Consider the following 19,344-nt stretch of genomic DNA (forward strand, 5'->3'; position numbering starts at 1 on the left):
GGCCTGTTCTTACGACACTACAGTGACGTTACTCGCACGTGCAGTCCCCTAAACTGGTCCCATCGCATGGCCCGGCGATCGACATGTAAAATGTCGACACGTACACAAGAAATATAGCAAAACATAAATTTCGCGCGCAACAGAGGCCAGCCTGCATTGTTTGCACTAACTGGGCAGGGACCGTCGCACAAAATAACCTTCGTCTGCTGGCTTCAACACGAAAGTGCAAATTTCTGCTGTATATTTTTCAAAATATTCATTCCCCGGGCAATTTTCACCTTAAATCGATTTGTCGGATAGAAACTTTTCGGGGTCAACCCCCCCCCCCCACCCTCAGTTTTTATCCGACATCGAACTTTTGACGCCGCCCCTAAGTATTGTTAGAATAGAATGCTTTATACGTTGCTCAAATAATCTGCCACACACTTCCCCACCATCGTCTAATCTTGTGACATTCTGCTGTCCTACGAAATCCAAGAATGAGGCTGGGAAAACTGCTATAATTAGATGGCAGCGTTCATAAAAACACTTTGATCATCTGAATTGCATTCTTAATCTCAATAAAATAAGAAGAACAACAACAACAATAACAACAACAGATCACGATACCATCGTGCCAATATTTCTCCAATACTAATTTATTAGAATTTTACCGCCACCATTTAAATTCGAATAATTTCGAAATATGCGACTTTTAGAGCACTATAGTTGTTAGCTTAGATGCAATAACGTGGTTTAATTGGCCATGACCTCTACTTCACACAGATTCAAATTCTTTTCTCTATCAATGAGCTGAATCGACACATAGCGCCCTCTCATGGGAGTCTCGCATCCACATCTTATCGGGATGGTTTCCTCTTTAGCCATCTTACCAAGTACCATCATACCACACACAGGATTGTCTTCGAAGTTTTCACTATCGCCGACACGAATTTCTGCATTCTTGATACGATGTGCTGTATACAATAAAGTTAAAGAACAAAGAGGACGTTTGTCACATTCTGCCCGAAACCCCCATGGGTTCCCGTGTGGGGATGAATGGGTGAGTCAGTAAATACGTTGATAAGCGAGCAAGCAAGCAGACGCGCGAACAAGCTACCAACTTATTCTGTAAGAACGTGCTATACATAGTTGTAAGTACGTATGCAAGCAATAGTTTCAACGCATTACGTCTGTCAATAGAGTAACCAGCTTAATATCTACTATTGAACATAACTATCTGTCATCAATTTCTTCAGTGCATCTTCTCACCTTTACATGTACGATTCACTATCTTATGAGCATATACTGTTGTCATGTAGCAAAGTGTAGCAACGACCCTCACGTTTGATTAACAATCATTTACCCTATCTTATTTTGTCGGCAAGACGAAGCATCTATCCAAGGTGAACATGACATTAGCAGACATTAGTATCATTTCTTCTATTTCGTCTGCATAAAATTTTGCTTAAAATAATACGACGCGATGTTTCTACTTTTAGCCTCATTTTTTTCTTTTGGGTTGTATGGCAAAATCAAACAAATCAGGACAAATGCCTAAATTTTGAAAATTGGTTTGCCAGTCATATTATTTTGCACGGGATAGTCTATTTGTAACAATACACTTAACACTTAACTTACTGCAACAATCTTGTCGATTGGTTATGATGACTTCGTAAATATCGAAAGACTCTTCGAGATCTACTTCCCATCTTGGCTGATACTCTCTGTCGGTGAAAGTACAGGAGTTCCCCTTCTTCAAGTCACTGTCCTTGTTTCCATCTACTGCTTTCTCGGGTCCTCCATCTTTGTTCTTTTTTATTGAGCTCTGGCTCGCCGGTTTTCCCAGTGCAACGTTCGTCAAGTCTGCAGGATACTCACAGGCTAGAAATATATAATGAAAAAGGTTGTTCACTGCGATATTATATCTTATTTCCGCCTTCCGTTTTCAAACGAATAGATGATAAAAATTATATAATTAATTAAGCTATGAATATGCAATAGTGCATTTACAGGGCACTTTGCAAAACTATGGGAAACTTCCATGCGATTTAATATGTCTTACCATTACCTATCTCTCTATCACTTAATATTTAATCAATAATTCTTTGAACATTTATTGAAAATATCGATTAGCAATCTCTGCATATTATGATGGCTAATGTTAACACATCACCACTGCACGCATTGGTACTATCATAACTGTTGCAAGTACACCTGCCATGACCACCACCACCATTACTACATAGATTTTTAGTATGCTGATGAAGTATAAATAATATACATATCATTGGCACTACCACCACCACCAATAACAGCAACAACAACAACATCATCAGCAGCAGCAGCAGCAACAACAACCACAACGACGAGAACAACAACAAATACCACACCGAAGAGAACAACAACAACAACAACAACACGAACAACAACAACCATCATCATCAACATCAGCATCATCATCATGTATAGCAATAACACATTATCTTTAATTGTTCTGTGGCGAAAGTCCAATAATATTTTTCCTGTACGATATTTGTGACCTTTAGACAGACATACATTACGGTAAGGAAACTTACGTGGTAGAGTTGGTATCATAGTGGCTTTATTCAATCAGAAGAAAAAAAGGAATGACGTTAGTGACAGCTCAAAGGTAAACGATATAAAGATCCAAAAATTAATCCAATAAATCAAGTTTGTTTAAACGTATGAAATTGCCATGTCCTATTTCAACATATCGAATGGTTTCACGATTGTATTAAACTAACTGTGTGCAATCAATCGACAATGAGTGACTCTTAACACAAATCATGATGTATCACTGGTTTTGAGCAAGTGTGCATTTTAACCATTTACTCGAAACTTTTTAATTGTTTGGTAGTTTGTAGTCATCCACAGCAGGTGAAGGAGTCGAAAACCAAACATATTGATGAGTAGATAGGCTAGGCTGCTTTGAAATGATTAAATACAGGAGTGATATTAAGCCGGTCAATAAGTTAAAAAGCTTTCAAGATACTGTGCATTGCGAGGTGGCTTTTGTTAGCTTGTATGAAAGTGTACAAGTTCAATATAGTAACATGAGTTTTTGAATTTTTTTGACTATTTCGAACTATGGTTTCCAAGATTAAAAAGTCGAACTGAGTAAAAATGCAAATGTTTTGCAGGAGCGTCACATTCCTTTGACAGACCCTGCCATGATACGATTACGGCTACAACATCAATGCAATTTAAATTGCAATATATGTTTCATGAAAAGTTATCAGGAAGGTTATCATGCTACATTACTGATTACAATCTTAAAAGAATGCACAATTTAACAGCAGTCACTTTCTCCTAAATAACATAGGCCCTCTTGCAAAAGTTATATGACTTGACTCACTAATAGCTGCGCCACATAGTAAACATTTTCAGCGTGTAAGTAGCGATGGAAGCACAAATGTTGTGATAAGCAGCAGATAAAACACTGAAAAATCGAGCTTAGTGGCACTTGTGTAGGTGCAGAACAATTATAGATTTCATCGGCATCCTGTACACGCCTTGAAACAAGACCAATATAGAGATATTTGACAGAACAAAACAACCACACTAAAATTTGTTTGATATATTGAATTGCCTACTTAATGCTTCTGTTGGCTCTGGGGGAGCTTCCGTCACTATAGCTGTAATACGAGAAGATTGAAGTGTCACTTTGTGTATCAAGCAATTCCTAAAATGTAAAGTGAATGTTACAGAAGGGTTGGAAAAATACTGACACATCAACTATAATTCTATAAGTCCGATTGGCACATTTATAATTTAAACAGCAATTTGGCACAGATAGGCATACTTTCAAGACAACATACTAATTCCTGGCCATTTGTAGCTGTATCAGGAATGGTGATTGCTGGGTGAAATTCTAAGAGGCTTTATTAACCAATTAAACATATAAACATTCGGCTAGAATAATCATATGTTTCTATTTTTCGATCTTTCATTTAATCAATCCACCATTTCATTTAGCAGTACAAGCAATGCTAAGTAATACACCCCAAGCTCTGGCATAGGGGTTTTCAGGAATTGAATATCTTACCTGATGTATCGATGATTCTGTAAACCTGATTGGCCCATCCGCCGCCTTCCCCATCGCCCGCACAGTTATCTGCCTCACCATACATCTGATATGTATCCTCAGCATCCGCACTCGATGCACACCAGCCGCCAGCTTGGATAGCGAACACTGAGAAACCCCTTGACTTGGCAGCTTCTTTGCACTTGTTGATTGCATCTTCCCGTGCAGTGTAGGAACCGTCAAGCCTGTCGTCTTCTCCTTCTAACGTTGGTATTGCTCTTGCGCTTGTGTCTGTCCAGCAGCCAAGATTTTCCAAGTCGGAAGCTAACGGAATGAACACCATGCGTTATATTCTTGGAAGAAACACCTCAAGGACACCATCCATATTTGTGTAACTTTGACAGATGAATGCATATAAAATATATTTGGGTAATAATATTGAAAATAACGTCGAAAAATTGATATACCCTTTTCTTGGGGTATGAATAATGTGAAAAATTATCTTTCCTGTGTGTCATATCCTTTCATCGGTTGTATACTGAAGAAATTCACACAGAAAGCGGGAACTTTTCACGATTAAAAACAGCAGAAATATGCACGCAAGCTTTTCGCTTACAAGATTATGCTATCCAATGTTAAACCGGCAATGATGAACTCGCATAATTTACTTAGGAGTGAGGTATAACATTTAACAAGGAAGGCATTCTACTCGATGACCAACAAAGGACAGTATGCAAAAATGCTACATGTACAAAAGAGTTTTATGGTTGTTCTGAGAGGTACAATGTTACGGTCTTCCACCTAGCACTATTTTCAGTTTACATTTGTACATCAGCCTACGAAATTATTATAACTCACCAGGGGCATTTTTTATTCTGTAAACCTGATTGGCCCATCCGCCACCTTCACCGTCGTCGGCGCAGTTATCTGCCTCTCCGTATTTTTGGTAGGTGTCCTCAGCGATAACGCTAGATGCACACCATCCTCCAGCTTGAATAGCAAAGACTGAGTACCCGCGGTCGAATGCAGCATCTCTACATTTTGTGATGGGATCTTCTCTCGTCGAATATGCTCCATCTAGTCGGTCATCCTTTCCTTCTAAAGTTCCTATGGCTCTTGTCGCTGTATCTGTCCAACAGCCAAGATCTTCCACCTCTGCGTCACAAAAAGGGTCAGTTGAGCTTACGTTGATCGTGATATTACTGCATGACAAGTATTCAGTAAGTAGCTTTTTTAAGAAACCACAATTATTCGTTTCCGAAATATTTTGTAATTGGTCATAACCATTATCGTAAACAAAAAGAATAATTGTAGCATGAAGGTGAACGATTGCTTAATGCTTTTAAGTCATATTTTTGCATAACAATTGTACTGAAGTACCACTTTATTTAGCCTATTTTCTTGCGAGAGAACTTTATTAGTCTTATTAGTTATTGTTTAAGGTTATCCTAAAGTTCTTTGCGTTTTTCTCATATCGGCTGTAAATTAAGTATTATCATTTTTGTGGTGAGATGGTGGTAAGAAATACACCACTGATCTTGTTTCTGATATTATTTTTAAATTGTGTCAACTTAATAATGAAACTACGAAAAGGCACAACCAGTAACATCAACATAGTAGATAATTAGACATTTGTATGTTTAAATTTTTGAATTAAATGAATTAAATGAATTAAGGCATAACACAACCTACAGGGTTTCAGTTCAGATTTTGGACGCATGTTGTATCGAAATAGGACGTGTGCTTTTCCCAGGTGACCTTGTCACAACATTTCTAGCTTTGAAGCAATTTGATGGCATTTCAATATTACATAAAATTTGGTACTTTGGTTAAATCTAGATAGGTGTGGCATATTACTTGGGAACACCTGCTTCTATTTGGAAAAAGTGGTTAAAGGTTAACCTAATCGATATTGTAATGTTCTATATGCTAATTGGCCCTACTTATTTATTTAATTACACTGAATGGTACTTATTATGTAAAATACTAATGTGTTCTATTGACGAATACGTGACATAATTTGATTAGAGACCGTAATGCTATATTTTACAAACATAACTGCGGCGCTGATTAATGTGAGTGAGTGTACATCTTACAGAGCTTCAAATATATTTCACATATGCATAATGCTAAAAACATTCCGTTGGTTTTGCTTTTGTGTTTGGTTAACAATATCACCGTTACTGCAAACGTGATTTTCCAGAAGCTTTTGCAAAATTTGATTTCTTACGCACCAGGAAAAAACTTACGATCGTAAATTTGTATCCTGTAGACTTGATTTGCCCATGACCCACCCTCACCATCATCAAGGCAGTCCTCTGATGCCCCGTACATTTGATATGTATCTTCAGCATTTGCACTAGATGCACACCATCCGCCACCTTGGAGTGCAAATACAGTGAATCCGCGTGACAAGGCAGCTTCTTTGCACTTAGTGATTGCATCTTCTCTGTCTACATAGTCGCCATCAAGTATGTCGTCTTGTCCCTCCAACGTTGGTATCGCCCTGTCACTGGTGTCTGTCCAGCATCCAAGATTATCTAAATTTGGAGCTGAAGCGATATAAAATCCAGACTAGGAGTTAATGCATAAAATCACTGATTTCTGGTTTCTTACAACCGTCATTGTATCTCAATTTCTTATCATTTGCGCCAAAAGGTCGTAAACGATAGCCGTATTAGAAATTTTTAAAATAAGAATTGAGTGTAAAAGGTCAAACAGAAACCTCGTCGTCTCACATCAATTAGTCGGTGGTTATAAAATGAATGTTTATCGACGCTCCGTTAGAAGTCAGTCTGTGAACACCAAATACAATGGTGACCTTACCCTAATGGTCAATGTTCAGACTTTTGGACGACGAGCATAGGTCCGGACATGGAAATATTTCAGATCAGGACAAAGTTTTATAGTTTTCATGTACATTAGGCAAGTCTTCGTTAAGGTTAAGATACGTGATTATGCTTAATTGAGAAGACTTTCCGAGTAGTTAAGTCATTTGATTGAATCTTGGAGGGTTGTGGCGTAAGGATACGTTTTAGTGTTACCTTCTTGTAAAGAATCCAGGTATCAGCAGAAACAAATGTACTTTTCTGAAATGGAGCCTTGAGGGCGCCTTTTCGCAAATTTGATTAAGATGGAGCTGCATGTTGCTAACACAGTATTTTTCAAAGCAATATTTCTCATCAAACTTGACAAGGAAACCCCCTCATACTATATATTTTCAAAAAGAATAGACTCTAAAATTTATTATGGTAGCAATAGCTTACGCGTAGAATGAACTGAGTCTATATTTGGGGTAAAAAACCTCAATTTTGGTATTAATGATAAAAATTAATTTAAGTCAAAAACTTGACACTATTTTCTGTAATGTAATATTTCACTTGAAAGAAGAGTATATGTAGAAAAAAAGACTATTTTATTTTGCATTATTTATCCTCATTCAAAAATGGCATGGGTTGAAAGACTGACACTCAAAAAAAGTGATCAAAATCATGATTAGCGAAATTCAAATGCTTCTTATTCAAAATGTAAGAATTTTATTGCCAAACAAATAGTCGTTTTTAATAGAGCATTTAAAGAACATGATGTGAAAATTTCAGAAAATTTGACGCAGCCAGAGTGAAGTTAAATTCTTTGGAAATTTTGAAATTGAGAGAAAAAAGAAGCCAGGAAATCGGGTGATTTGCATACGTTTGCATAAATTAACACTTCTTTATCACATGACTTACAATTGCTTGACAAGCAAAAAGGTGAACCCAACCAATATTTTAATCTTGGGTTAATAATTCATTAAAATCGAATGAATATTTGCAAAAAATGTGATTTTTGAGCAAAATATGCTGAGTGGGGTGCAGCGCCCCTTTAAGTTGATGGCGCTGGTTTAACCTCTTTTCCTTGTTTTTCAATTTCTACTGTGAAGGGTGTCTTGCCCTTGTTGAGAGTGTGAACAACAAAAGACTTACCAGGAACATTCAATATTCTGTAGACCTGATTGGCCCATCCACCACCTTCACCATCACCGGCACAGTTATCGGATGTGCCATACTTTTGATAGGTATCTTCAGCATTTCTACTCGCTGCACACCAGCCACCGGCTTGCAGAGCAAACACAGCGTATCCTCGTGAAAACGCAGCTTCCTTACACTTATTGATTGCGTCTTCTCTGGCAGTGTACGTACCATCAAGTCTGTCGTCCACTCCTTCCAGAGTTGCTATAGCTCTGTCACTGGTGTCTTCCCAGCAGCCTAGATTTTCAATGTCAGGAGCTGAGGGGGTGCAAAACAGTGGGTAAAATACTGAAGGAAGTAACGCCTCGTTAACTTGGGAGGAAAACAATTAAAAGTTCCAAAAGGTAGGCTTGCATTAGTATGGTATATCTTCCCTTGTATATGTATGTATGTATGTATGTATGTATGTATGTATGTATGTATGTATGTATGTATGTATGTATGTATGTATGTATGTATGTATGTATGTATGTATGTTGTGTGTGTGTGTGTGTGTGTGTGTGTGTGTGTGAGTTTGTAAATTGTGTGAACTGTGGACATTCATTTGAATACACATCCTCTGACTGTGGACACACCTCCAATAGAGGACGTCCACGGTTGTCAAATTTTTTAAGTCACTTAAAAATATATTTCTGTGTATTTGTGCATAACTTATGGGTTGGAAAATTGATTAATATTGTATAACAATGGTATGCTATGAATCTGTTGTCAACAGTTACAATATTATAGAAGAAATAGTGACTTGTTCTGGACCATGTAAACTCTATGTAAAAAGTTTTTTTATCTTCGTATTAAAAATCCATCAACATTTTCCTTATTGTTTTGTTCTTAAAGTTATTGCTTAATTAATATATTGCGATACATAGTATTAGAAATTATAATGATAAAGCAACTCTCGAGAAAATGGCACAAATGTTCGCACGTTCTCGCCCCCTGCTCAAATTAGCCTGTTGACTAAATGTTGAATAGCGCCACCAAACTTGCTATTATACACACGGAATCCATATGTCCACTATCGTGAGGTGAGAAACCAAGTCACATGATTTCAGCATGGATAGTAAGGAAGGCATGCGCATGCGCAAGATTTAGAGTGAATGACCTTTCAAAATGGCCGTGTCCACGGAGTTGTCCAGAGCGGGAAAACGGCGATTTTTGCCGCATTTCGAGGGTCCCTTGAGTTATTTTTAGTAAAATAAGGGCATCTATCGATTTCGTAAGTATGCTCCTTGCTGAGTGTGAAGTTTGAAACTCTGAAAATGCCAACGACCCCTTTATTTCATCGATTTTCGAAAATTGAGCCGTGAAGAGTTTCCTACCTTCCCTTTTTTGTTGTGACCGGGGTGCGATATTGCAAGGCCCGGACATCGTTACGGCTGCCTGTGGTACACAGTACTACACAACTACAATTTCACGAGCTTTTTCGTTTTGTGTAATTTCAACACAAAATATGATGAAAAAATGTGTGGAGAGCTTTATAGTCATTTTTTTCATGGGACTCTTTTCATAGCCATCCGCCATACACGATACAGTCTCCTGCATGCTAACGTCTTGCTGCAGTTTCGTAGCCCCGCAACTCCCCTAGACGATTTTTGTGTTGTACGGGGAGGTGCTCCCCGTACAACACAAAAATCGTCTAGGGGAGTTGTGGGGCTACGAAACTGCAGCAAGCTAACGTCATGACAGTCGACTATGCCCCTCCAAATTTTTGGCTTGAATTTTGCCATTTCTGTATCCATGGACCTAAAAAAAATGTATTGTTTTTGGTCCATGCTCGATCTTAATTTTTTTGCTGAATAATTGTCATATATGTTTCTCATCTGTTTCAAGGGGCAAAGTCTCTCTGTTTTTACTTTTTCTTCATGAATTTTGTGTGATATCAAGAGCTGCTATACATGTAGTTGTTTGACTACTTGAAACATGTCGATCTACCGGCGAACTGTACACAATCTCTGCTCATTGACAGACATCTGAACATGCATAGAAAAATAAAAGGTCTCTACCAGATATTCAGTGTTGACTGAACGTTAGCAGACCATATAACCAATGTTGCATAACGTTTAGACCACAGAGGGTTTGTAATGGGGTCTCAGAGTGTGGATTCCTTTGTTATGTAGATATTGTTTTATTACAATGATTGTCAATAGAGAACTTGGTGCAGTCAACAGCAGGTTGTATGGTTTCTTCATGGTACAGGACAAAATTCCGAGTGAGAGAACAAATTTCAGTGATAATGCTATTAATTGATGTTTGTTTTTTATACTGATTACACATTTTGTAACAATTATGTACACATTTCATTAATTCCTGTACAAACTAAGACAAATAGTGTATATGTTTTCTTACAGAAGAGAGAGTACTTACTGAAGTGGACAGATTGTCCCATTTGGAGGTCAACTTGGGAGCCAGAGGAAAATCTGAACACTCCTCTAATACAAAGTTATGAAAATCCTGAAATTTCATCTTATGTACTTGAAGAAAACTTGGCAAACTTTTATTTGAATATTGGTAAGAAATCACCTTAATGGAGTTTTAGTGCATAACTATTTACAGTAAATGTTTTCCTCGTTCATGTATTAAATTGTTAAAAAAAATGAAGCAAATATAGAAAGAATGAACTTACTGCAATCAATTGAATGTGATACTATTTGACTGTGTTTGAATTAGCAAAAAAGTTTAACATGTAAGATTATATGAAACTTCTTCAACTACAAAATGTGTTTGTGTGCAATCTCACATAAATGAAAACCAGTCATTTGTTAAACATTTAGGGCAATGTCACTCAAACTTACATATGAGAAATGTAATGATCTGATTAATCATTGCTTAGAATAGAGCTTGTTAATTTTCTGATTTATTGTCATTGCATATCATGATTATTTGGCTTCGCTGTCAGCGATGTAGAGCTTTTCAGATAGGCTGATTGTCTGTCATCATCAGTTGTCTGTCCGTCGTTCAGCAATTGTCTTCGTCACAGAAACTGCTGGATCGATTGCTTTCAAATTTGATATGCAAGTCCCAGGGGGTGACCTTACTTGTATTTTTATATCAATTTTGGTTGGTTTTTGTCAAATATGGTCTTCTCTAGGATAGCCTATTTGACTGCTGTAAAAATTACTATGGAGGTCTCCATGAGTGAAGTGAGTCAAATCAAGTCAAAGTATGGTAAAATTTACATATTTATATTTCAGGACATTTGTTTCCTATGTCAATGAAATTCACTGCCACAGCCCCTACCCCATTTTGTCCAAAATTGCCTATGCAGCTCCTCTGCAGTTGCTATGTATGCTTCTGAGGTTGACTCTGGTATGATTTGTTAGAATGGCATGTTTCTGATTTGAGGGCAATGTAAAATAATAATCTCATGAAAAAAATGGTCAAACAAGTCATTTGGTATTTTTGTACAAATGTATCCTTAATAGCTACCTTGTATCAGTATGCCAATATCACAACGGAGCTCTGCAAGTCACTAGGTTGCTTGTTTTTTAATAGCAAGCGCAGTATTGGAAAGGTATGGAATGAATCTATATGGACACCTCTATACCCTACTGTTGCTGGTATATTATATCATGAATCAGTGCTGCTTGTTCGACTATTAGTATAGATTCTTCATTTGGTTTAGGTATGCTAATTAGAATTTTTTTCTTTCTTATTTCTTTATAGTACGAAAACTGAAGGGAGCCAGTAGGAATCCTGTCACATTCCCTTTTCGCCATGATGTGTACAGACTTCTCTTTCCTTTTAAAGATGTTGAAACAGGTTCAGATGGTACACAGTTTCTTCACTTAGAAGATTTCTGTCATTGTCAACCACTCCCCCCTCATTGGTATCAATGGTTAGATAAGCATGGTGAAGGCTACAAGATATCCTTTCCTATGAAATTAAAACCTATCCTTGGATGGTCACCATCGTCTTACACTGTAGTCGATGGACAATTCCAACAATTAAGATCCCCAGTTGAAAGCTTAAAAATTGATTTCATCAAGGTTGTAGTTAAGATGTAAAGACACATATCAGAGTTATACTTAAATCTCATGTAGACTCTTGATGAGGTAAAATTCCAGTCTTGACATTTGGTGAGTTAACATTCAGATAAAATTCCAATCTTGACATTTGGTGAGTTAACATTCTGGTAAAATTCTAGTCTTGACATTTGGTGAGTTAACATATTTAATTGTCTTATTAAAAATTAAGATTTGAACCAAAAATACCCTGTCACCTTGTGTTAGGCGAAATTATAATTTTGACATTTGGTGAGTTAACATTCTGGTAAAATTCTAGTCTTGACATTTGGTGAGTTAACAATATGGTAAAATTCTAGTCTTGACATTTGGTGAGTTACCATTCTGGTAAAATTCTAGTCTTGACATTTGGTGAGTTACCATTCTGGTAAAGTTCCAGTCTTGACATTTGGTGAGTTAACATTCTGGTAAAATTCTAGTCTTGACATTTAGTGAGTTAACATTCAGGTAAAATTCTAGTCTTGACATTTGGTGAGTTAACATTCTGGTAAAATTCTAGTCTTGACATTTTGTGAGTTAACATTCAGGTAAAATTCTAGTCTTGACATTTTGTGAGTTAACATTCAGGTAAAATTCTAGTCTTGACATTTGGTGAGTTACCATTCTGGTAAAGTTCCAGTCTTGACATTTGGTGAGTTACCATTCTGGTAAAATTCTAGTCTTGACATTTTGTGAGTTAACATTCTGGTAAAATTCTAGTCTTGACATTTGGTGAGTTAACAATATGGTAAAATTCTAGTCTTGACATTTGGTGAGTTACCATTCTGGTAAAGTTCCAGTCTTGACATTTGGTGAGTTAACATTCTGGTAAAATTCTAGTCTTGACATTTAGTGAGTTAACATTCAGGCAAAATTCTAGTCTTGACATTTTGAGTTAACATTCAGGTAAAATTCTAGTCTTGACATTTGGTGAGTTACCAATTCTGGTAAAGTTCCAGTCTTGACATTTGGTGAGTTAACATTCTGGTAAAATTCTAGTCTTGACATTTAGTGAGTTAACATTAAGGTAAAATTCTAGTTTTTGACATTTGGTGAGTTAACATAGTAACTGAATGATAAAAAAGTAAGACTTCTTAAACCAAAAAATTTTTGACATTTGATGAGTTGACATTCTGGTTCTCATAATTTATGGCCCTAATGGAAGAAATTCTGAAAGAGAAAGTTTTAGTAAATACAGCAGTTGATAAGAGATTGACAAACAAATACTCTGATATCTGTCTCTCATTAGAGATACCTTTCACTCTAGTAAAAGTGTATGTTGAGCTGAAAACCAAGAACAAAGAGCTGTCATATCTTAGTCTGTTAAATTCTTCGTTACCAAGTTTTGTTCAAGTCAAAGCTGACTGCAAAAGAATAGAAAAGAAACTGAAAAAATTATGTTATGACATTCCGGCTTTGTTCAGGAGGAGTAGAGGTGGTACTGAAACTAAAAAACTCAATGAAAGAGTTTTTAGACTTGCAGTCTACAGATATGAGGTTGTTGATGTCGCTCATGTTTTGAAAGAAATCACAGAACTGAGGGCAGAAAATGAACATTTGGAAAAAAGATGTTCAGATCTTTATTCAGACTTGTTGAAAGCAAAAACAGAACGAGAAAAGGTAGAGTTCCAGTTTGAAAGTTTAAAATCTCAAAACCAGAATTTGTTTAACACTATTAAATTTATTGAGGAAAAAGATCTTCACAACGCTAACAAATGTTCACTTATTTGCAATCCCAGAAAAAAAGATGTTGGTCAGCGTCAGAGGAACAGACAAATTAAACAATTGAAATCCAATGTGGACAAGGCCTTGTGGTTTGCAAAGTCTTTTGGCCTTCAGCTTGATTCTGTGAAACTTCATGAACAATATGGACAGACAGTTAAACTTGATTACACAGAAACAAATGGTAATGGTGGCACTTATGATAAATTATCTGAGCAAGAAAAAGAGAAAATTAGAAGTATTCTGTACATTATGGATAGGTTTTGCATAGGTGATGCATCTTATCATGAGTTCACCTACATATCTGATGACCTACCTAAAAGTTACCTCATCAAACAGTGTCGACAAAAAATGAACGAGTGTTATTTTATTGAAAGAACACCTGGCTGGGAAGAGGGTGTCCAATTGAGTTTCAAAGCAGAACTTGAATCGCAAATTGCTTTCCATAATCTTGCTACAAAATCTAAGCAACCCATTAGAGTCAAAATTTCTGGTGATGGTGCTAAAATGTCGAGGATCACTAATTTTCTCATTATTTCATTTTCATTTCTTGACTCTGAAAACAATGTTGATGGTGAAATTTTTCCAATTGCCATTATAAAGGCTTCTGAGTCGTATGAAGTTTTCAGACGATGTTTGCGTGACTTAATTTGTGAAATTAATGAAGTAATTGAAAATGGGAGTATTTTAGTAGGTGGCAATTCTGTGGCTGTTTACCTGTTCTTAGGTGCTGATTATAAATTTCTTCTCTTAATTATGGGTTTTGCTGGAGCCACATCAAATCATTCATGCATTTGGTGCAAGATAGAAAAAGATCAGCGTTGGGATACAACAAAACCCCTTGACTTCTATTCTTCATCTAATATGATAAGATCATTAGATGATATTGTGAAGAATGCTAGAGTAAAACAATATGGCTGTTTGCATCCTCCTCTGTTAAAAATACCACTGAACAAAATTGTTGTTGATGAGCTTCATTTGATGCTAAGAATTACTGATGTACTTACCAATAATATAATTCAATACATGATAGATCTTGATAAAAAGAAAACATTTATGGGATGTGGCAAAAAGGAACATCTTTCCAAGTTATGTGATGTGATAAGGTCTTTTGGAATTTCATTTAATGTTTGGGAGAAAAAAAATGCTGATGGAACTGGTTCTGGAACTTATGACAGTACAAGTTTGATGGGTAATGATAAAAAGAAACTACTTAATCTACTTCCTGACAAATTTATTGAAATTATACCAGATGAAGGCTTGGCAAGACATTTGTCTTCACTTTGGAGAGAATTCAAATACCTGTATGACATTCTGTCAGAAATGTCACCAAAAGAAAATGATATACACAACTTTTTCATGAAAAGTAAACAGTGGCTTGAACACTTCCTGTTTTTTACAGATAAGTTGCCAGGGTTTGCAAAGAGAAATGTTACACCTTATATGCATATACTTATGTATCACGTGCCAAACCAGTTGAAAATGTATAAAAGTATTAAAAAGTTTACTGGTCAACATGTAGAAAAAGAGAATGATCTTGTGCGCAGTGTCCACATATTAAAGTCAAACAAACATGATTCATGCTATGAGGCTTTGGCTGCAACAAAGAGAATGCATGATTTAAGGAGGTGTAATCGAGTCAAACGTCAGTATATTCTTACACAAGAAAGAAGGGTGAGACCTAGAAAGACAGTAGGTAAAGATATTAGAGATGACAGTAAAAAAGAATTGGAAACTTTGAAAGAATTGGAAATGCTCTCAGTGTCAGAATTGAAAAGGAAACTAAAACAAAATGGTGTCTCTACTAGACTAAGGAAACCAGAGAAACTTATTCAAATGTTACTTGATCTTTCCTGTTGATTTTCCTGTTGGATTTCTTGTTGGTTGATTGAAGGGACAGTCTGCTTCCATGCACAGTCTAGGGTTATGCTAAGTATTTTCACCCTCTGTATCAACAAAAGTGTTTTATTCTACAGAAGCATTTTTAATGTAATATGCAAAATAACAAACTGTGGCTTGTATAGAATGCCACAACAAAATTTTATTGTTGACAAATGTATTTTTAAGGATTCAAATCCACTTTTCAACAATAAAAATGCATTCAACAAATTTGGCTGTGTTGATAAGCTAAGCTAGAGAAGTACCCATAGCCAAGCAGGGTTATTTTATTCCAGGTGCCATTATTTTATTTGTTCTGAACTGTTTTCATTCTGGCCTTGCCACCTCTTCCTGTTTCAGATAGATAATTGCAGAAATTTCAGCAAGTCATACGAGAAGGACAAAGTGATTCAAACAGTCAAGCAGAAACAGACTCAGTCAAACCCAGTTCAAAATTAAATAATAAAACCTGAAGTAGAATAACCTTGCTTGGCTATGGGTAGTTCTCTAGTTTAGCTCACCAACACAGTCATTGCCTGCATTTCAAATACAGGTATAGGTAGGAGAAAAACTGATTTAATTATTACAAATGTATATTTATGTATGTATTTATTTATTTATTTATAATATTCATATTCCACTCAATTATATAATGTAAACGGCAAAATGTGTAAATTCTAGTGCCTTAAATAGAGAATTTTAAAAATTTGTAACCCAAAAAAATTTTAGAATTGAAAAGCCATACAATCCAGAGTGTGGAATATCACTTTTATATACTAGTAGTTTCTTATGGAAGATATGCAATGATGAAAATTTTTAATATAGTATTATTAATGGCACAGATCCTTTGTGTATAAATTGTCTGAATTCCAAATGGTGCTATAATTCTACAAGTAATTTTGCAAATGTATATTTTTATTCTGTATGGCTGATGTTAACTGTAGCCAGGTTAAATAAATCATTTGAATATCATTTTAATGTCATACAGATGTTTGTGTAATCTTTTGCATGGGAGTTGTTGATAATAGACTCAAATATTTTCAAATGACTGAAAAGACACTCCTGACAATTTCGCTTACACATCATAGCTTTCATGACACACTAACACATGCACACACACAGGGAAAGAGTGAAAATAAAATAATGACATGGACTGTTCAATGCAGCTGTCATTTTGGGCTACAAATCAGTTCATCCATTTCAATTGTGCTCTAGTGTAACATTTATTTTCATAATTTCTCGACAATGTATGTGAAGAGAATGGCAATCAGAATATTCAGGCTGGTAATATGGGAGATGACTAAATCTAGTAAAATAATGACATCATGAGAAAAAACCTTCTGCACAAGCTCTGTGGGTATTCTTGATTAACATGACAAAATGGGATGGTACCTCATATTTGCTTTCAAATAAACAACCTGCATATTTGTATACAGTGCGCATTCAGTTTGTGACTAAGTCATCCTCATCCCTGGTTGTAATCCGGTAAAACAGCATTTTTTTTTCAGCGGGGATTATAAACCTACAATGTTTGTTTCGGCCTAGATTTGCATGATGAATTGTTTGTAAAAACATTTCAAAGAATGTAACAAAGAAATAAATATTTCTGTTAGGTGTATTTTAGATAAAACTCCATTCTTTGATCTACTGCTTTGGTCCATGACAACAACACCAATTAGAGTTATTGTCATTTCTATGAATGAGAGTTATAACAGAAAACAATAGGTTATGACAGCTTTGTGACCTTTGACCTCGCCAAACCGGATCGGAAATCTATGTTGCGATCGAAGCAAATTAATAAAATGGCCTGATATGAACACTTTTTCTGTAAAGCAGTTCCCAAATGAGAACGTCACTACTGATTATGTTCACACGTGCAAGGCAAACCGTACAGCCCGACGAACAATTCTAGCGCAACCGGCATGTCCGTCAACATCCTTCACAACAGGACTTCGCTGGTAAGAAAAAAACCGTTGAACTTTGACCTATATGCACATGACTGGAGTCACCTGACGCCCTGCGTCCCACGAATGCCGTTCTTATCTTTTGACATGGTGCGTTGAATTTTGGGGCGTTTCTTTCAAGTAACGAAATGTCGGGAAATTTTCCTATCTTCTATCGATCTTTATCATTAAAAATGACATCTTACATGTAACTTAACTGAAAGACAGTTCATATTACTAACGTACGAGGCGAAAAATGATTCAATCGTATCAAAGTCAAATCGACGTCTTGCTACGCACATGACTTTGTTACTTACTTTAAAATGTCGCCCAAACCCGATATCTTTGAGGTGTATTTGCAATAAAAGAAAGAGACACACCAAGGACAAGTATCAAGCCTGTACATGCATAGGGTTCAATGGCGCGGCATGCAGTACACAGCACGGCAGTGGGCAAAGATATAGTTGATCGAAGTTGGCGAAATGTGTACGCGATATATCGACACAAATCCAGTCTCATGATAAATGTTGCCAGTAAACGATTCCTGTTTGATGTCGCCTTTGAGTAAATATGGGACGGCTTTACTCCAAAACATGAAAATACCACGGTCTTCACGCTAAAACACGTACACACTCAAACTGAGTCCAGCTACGTTTCCAGCGCATGCGCAGTTATGTAAGTCGAATATTTATCGCGATGCTCTACGGTCAAATTCTGCAGCTACCCAGGTATTTAAGAGTGCCGAAAATGGAAGAGTGAGGGGCCAAAGTGCGGGACACGCAGAGTGTAATAAATTGGACTCTGCGGGAATTCCCGCACACTGTAAGATATGGGAATGTGCGGGACTTTATTGTACGGGTGAAGTACATAGTAGCGGGGGTTGGCAATGTTTGTGACCACGGACGGGTGTTGAAAATAAATGATCGGGCGATAGCAGCACTCGTTAATTTGAATGACTGATCCCGAGTCTGAGCATAGACCCTCGTTTCTCGATGGTCTATGGTCTGACCGAGACTCGGGAAGTTATAACTTTATTGTACGATGAAACGGAATATTAAAATTATTAATCGTAAACACGGAGATAATTTATGTAAACAACGTGTACCAGGTGAATGCCAAGATACTCAGCGTGAATCTTGTCAGAATTTACCCCAAAATATGCTATTGCGTTTGTTTATTCTTGCCTTTATTATAACTTCTCGTGCGGGTACCGTCAATTGTAGGGTTAGCGATAGTGCACGGGATTTTACGAGAGATTTTCAAAAATCGTAATTTTTATCAAAAGTATGGATTTTTATGAGCATACTTCTATACCACCGTGTTCCTGAATGAAAAGAGAACGTGTGGCCAGAAAACAGCGTCTCTTTGCGATCTGTGTTCGAGAACGGGGCGATACAAAATTTGAGCGTAAATGGCAACCTGAATTGTTTTTACTATATAGTAGTAACTAGAAAGTAAGTTCGCGTTGACCTTGACGCGTCCCCAAACTGAAATTTTGACCCTAAAATTTACATTTGAAAATTAAGGTCGTGATTTTCATAACAATGGGCGGGAAAATGCGCAAATCAGAACGTCATTGGCTGGAAGGCGTTCCACATATTAATGAGATGCAAATTTTTATGCTAATGAACACCTCCTCAAAATGTCTTCTGATTGATCCTCATTGGCACACCCTTTCTGGATAATAAAGAAATGCTGTGTTTTTATCAAGACTTACTTGCTCTGGTATGACTACCAGATATCATCTAGAAAATAAAAGTGAAATAAAT

The 19,344-nt window shown here is 36.5% G+C and overlaps 2 protein-coding genes across 2 annotated transcripts; one reads left to right on the forward strand and one right to left on the reverse strand.

Annotated features, from left to right (window-relative positions):
• Nucleotides 1-615: 615 nt before the first annotated feature.
• LOC139129168 (uncharacterized) lies at nt 616-9,399 on the reverse strand. Its single transcript, XM_070694814.1, has 9 exons — nt 9,351-9,399; nt 7,990-8,292; nt 6,277-6,579; nt 4,886-5,182; nt 4,049-4,351; nt 3,597-3,638; nt 2,559-2,582; nt 1,621-1,863; nt 616-956 (listed from the first exon to the last, which is right to left on the reverse strand). The coding sequence occupies exons 1-9, from the start codon at nt 9,397-9,399 to the stop codon at nt 736-738; spliced, it is 1,785 nt and encodes a 594-aa protein (XP_070550915.1). The 3' UTR covers nt 616-735.
• LOC139129165 (uncharacterized) lies at nt 9,104-16,615 on the forward strand. The gene is made up of 3 exons (XM_070694812.1): nt 9,104-9,247; nt 10,380-10,539; nt 11,695-16,615. Exon 3 carries the CDS (start codon nt 13,182-13,184, stop codon nt 15,612-15,614), a length of 2,433 nt encoding a protein of 810 aa, XP_070550913.1. The 5' UTR covers nt 9,104-9,247; nt 10,380-10,539; nt 11,695-13,181; the 3' UTR covers nt 15,615-16,615.
• The last annotated feature ends 2,729 nt before the right edge of the window (nt 16,616-19,344 follow it).

The sequence above is a fragment of the Ptychodera flava genome, unplaced genomic scaffold (genome assembly GCF_041260155.1).
Source record: "Ptychodera flava strain L36383 unplaced genomic scaffold, AS_Pfla_20210202 Scaffold_96__1_contigs__length_367262_pilon, whole genome shotgun sequence".
Classification (NCBI taxonomy): domain Eukaryota; kingdom Metazoa; phylum Hemichordata; class Enteropneusta; family Ptychoderidae; genus Ptychodera; species Ptychodera flava.

Coding starts and splice junctions, on each gene's coding strand:
- LOC139129165 (XM_070694812.1), top strand. CDS start 13,182: ATGGCCCTAATGGAAGAAATTCTGAAAGAGAAAGTTTTAGTAAATACA.
- LOC139129168 (XM_070694814.1), bottom strand. CDS start 9,399: ATGTCCGGGCCTTGCAATATCGCACCCCGGTCACAACAAAAAAGGGAA. Junction 5,183..6,276: donor CAGGATACAAATTTACGATC/GTAAGTTTTTTC, acceptor TTTGTGACGCAG/AGGTGGAAGATCTTGGCTGT. Junction 1,864..2,558: donor TATGATACCAACTCTACCAC/GTAAGTTTCCTT, acceptor ATATATTTCTAG/CCTGTGAGTATCCTGCAGAC.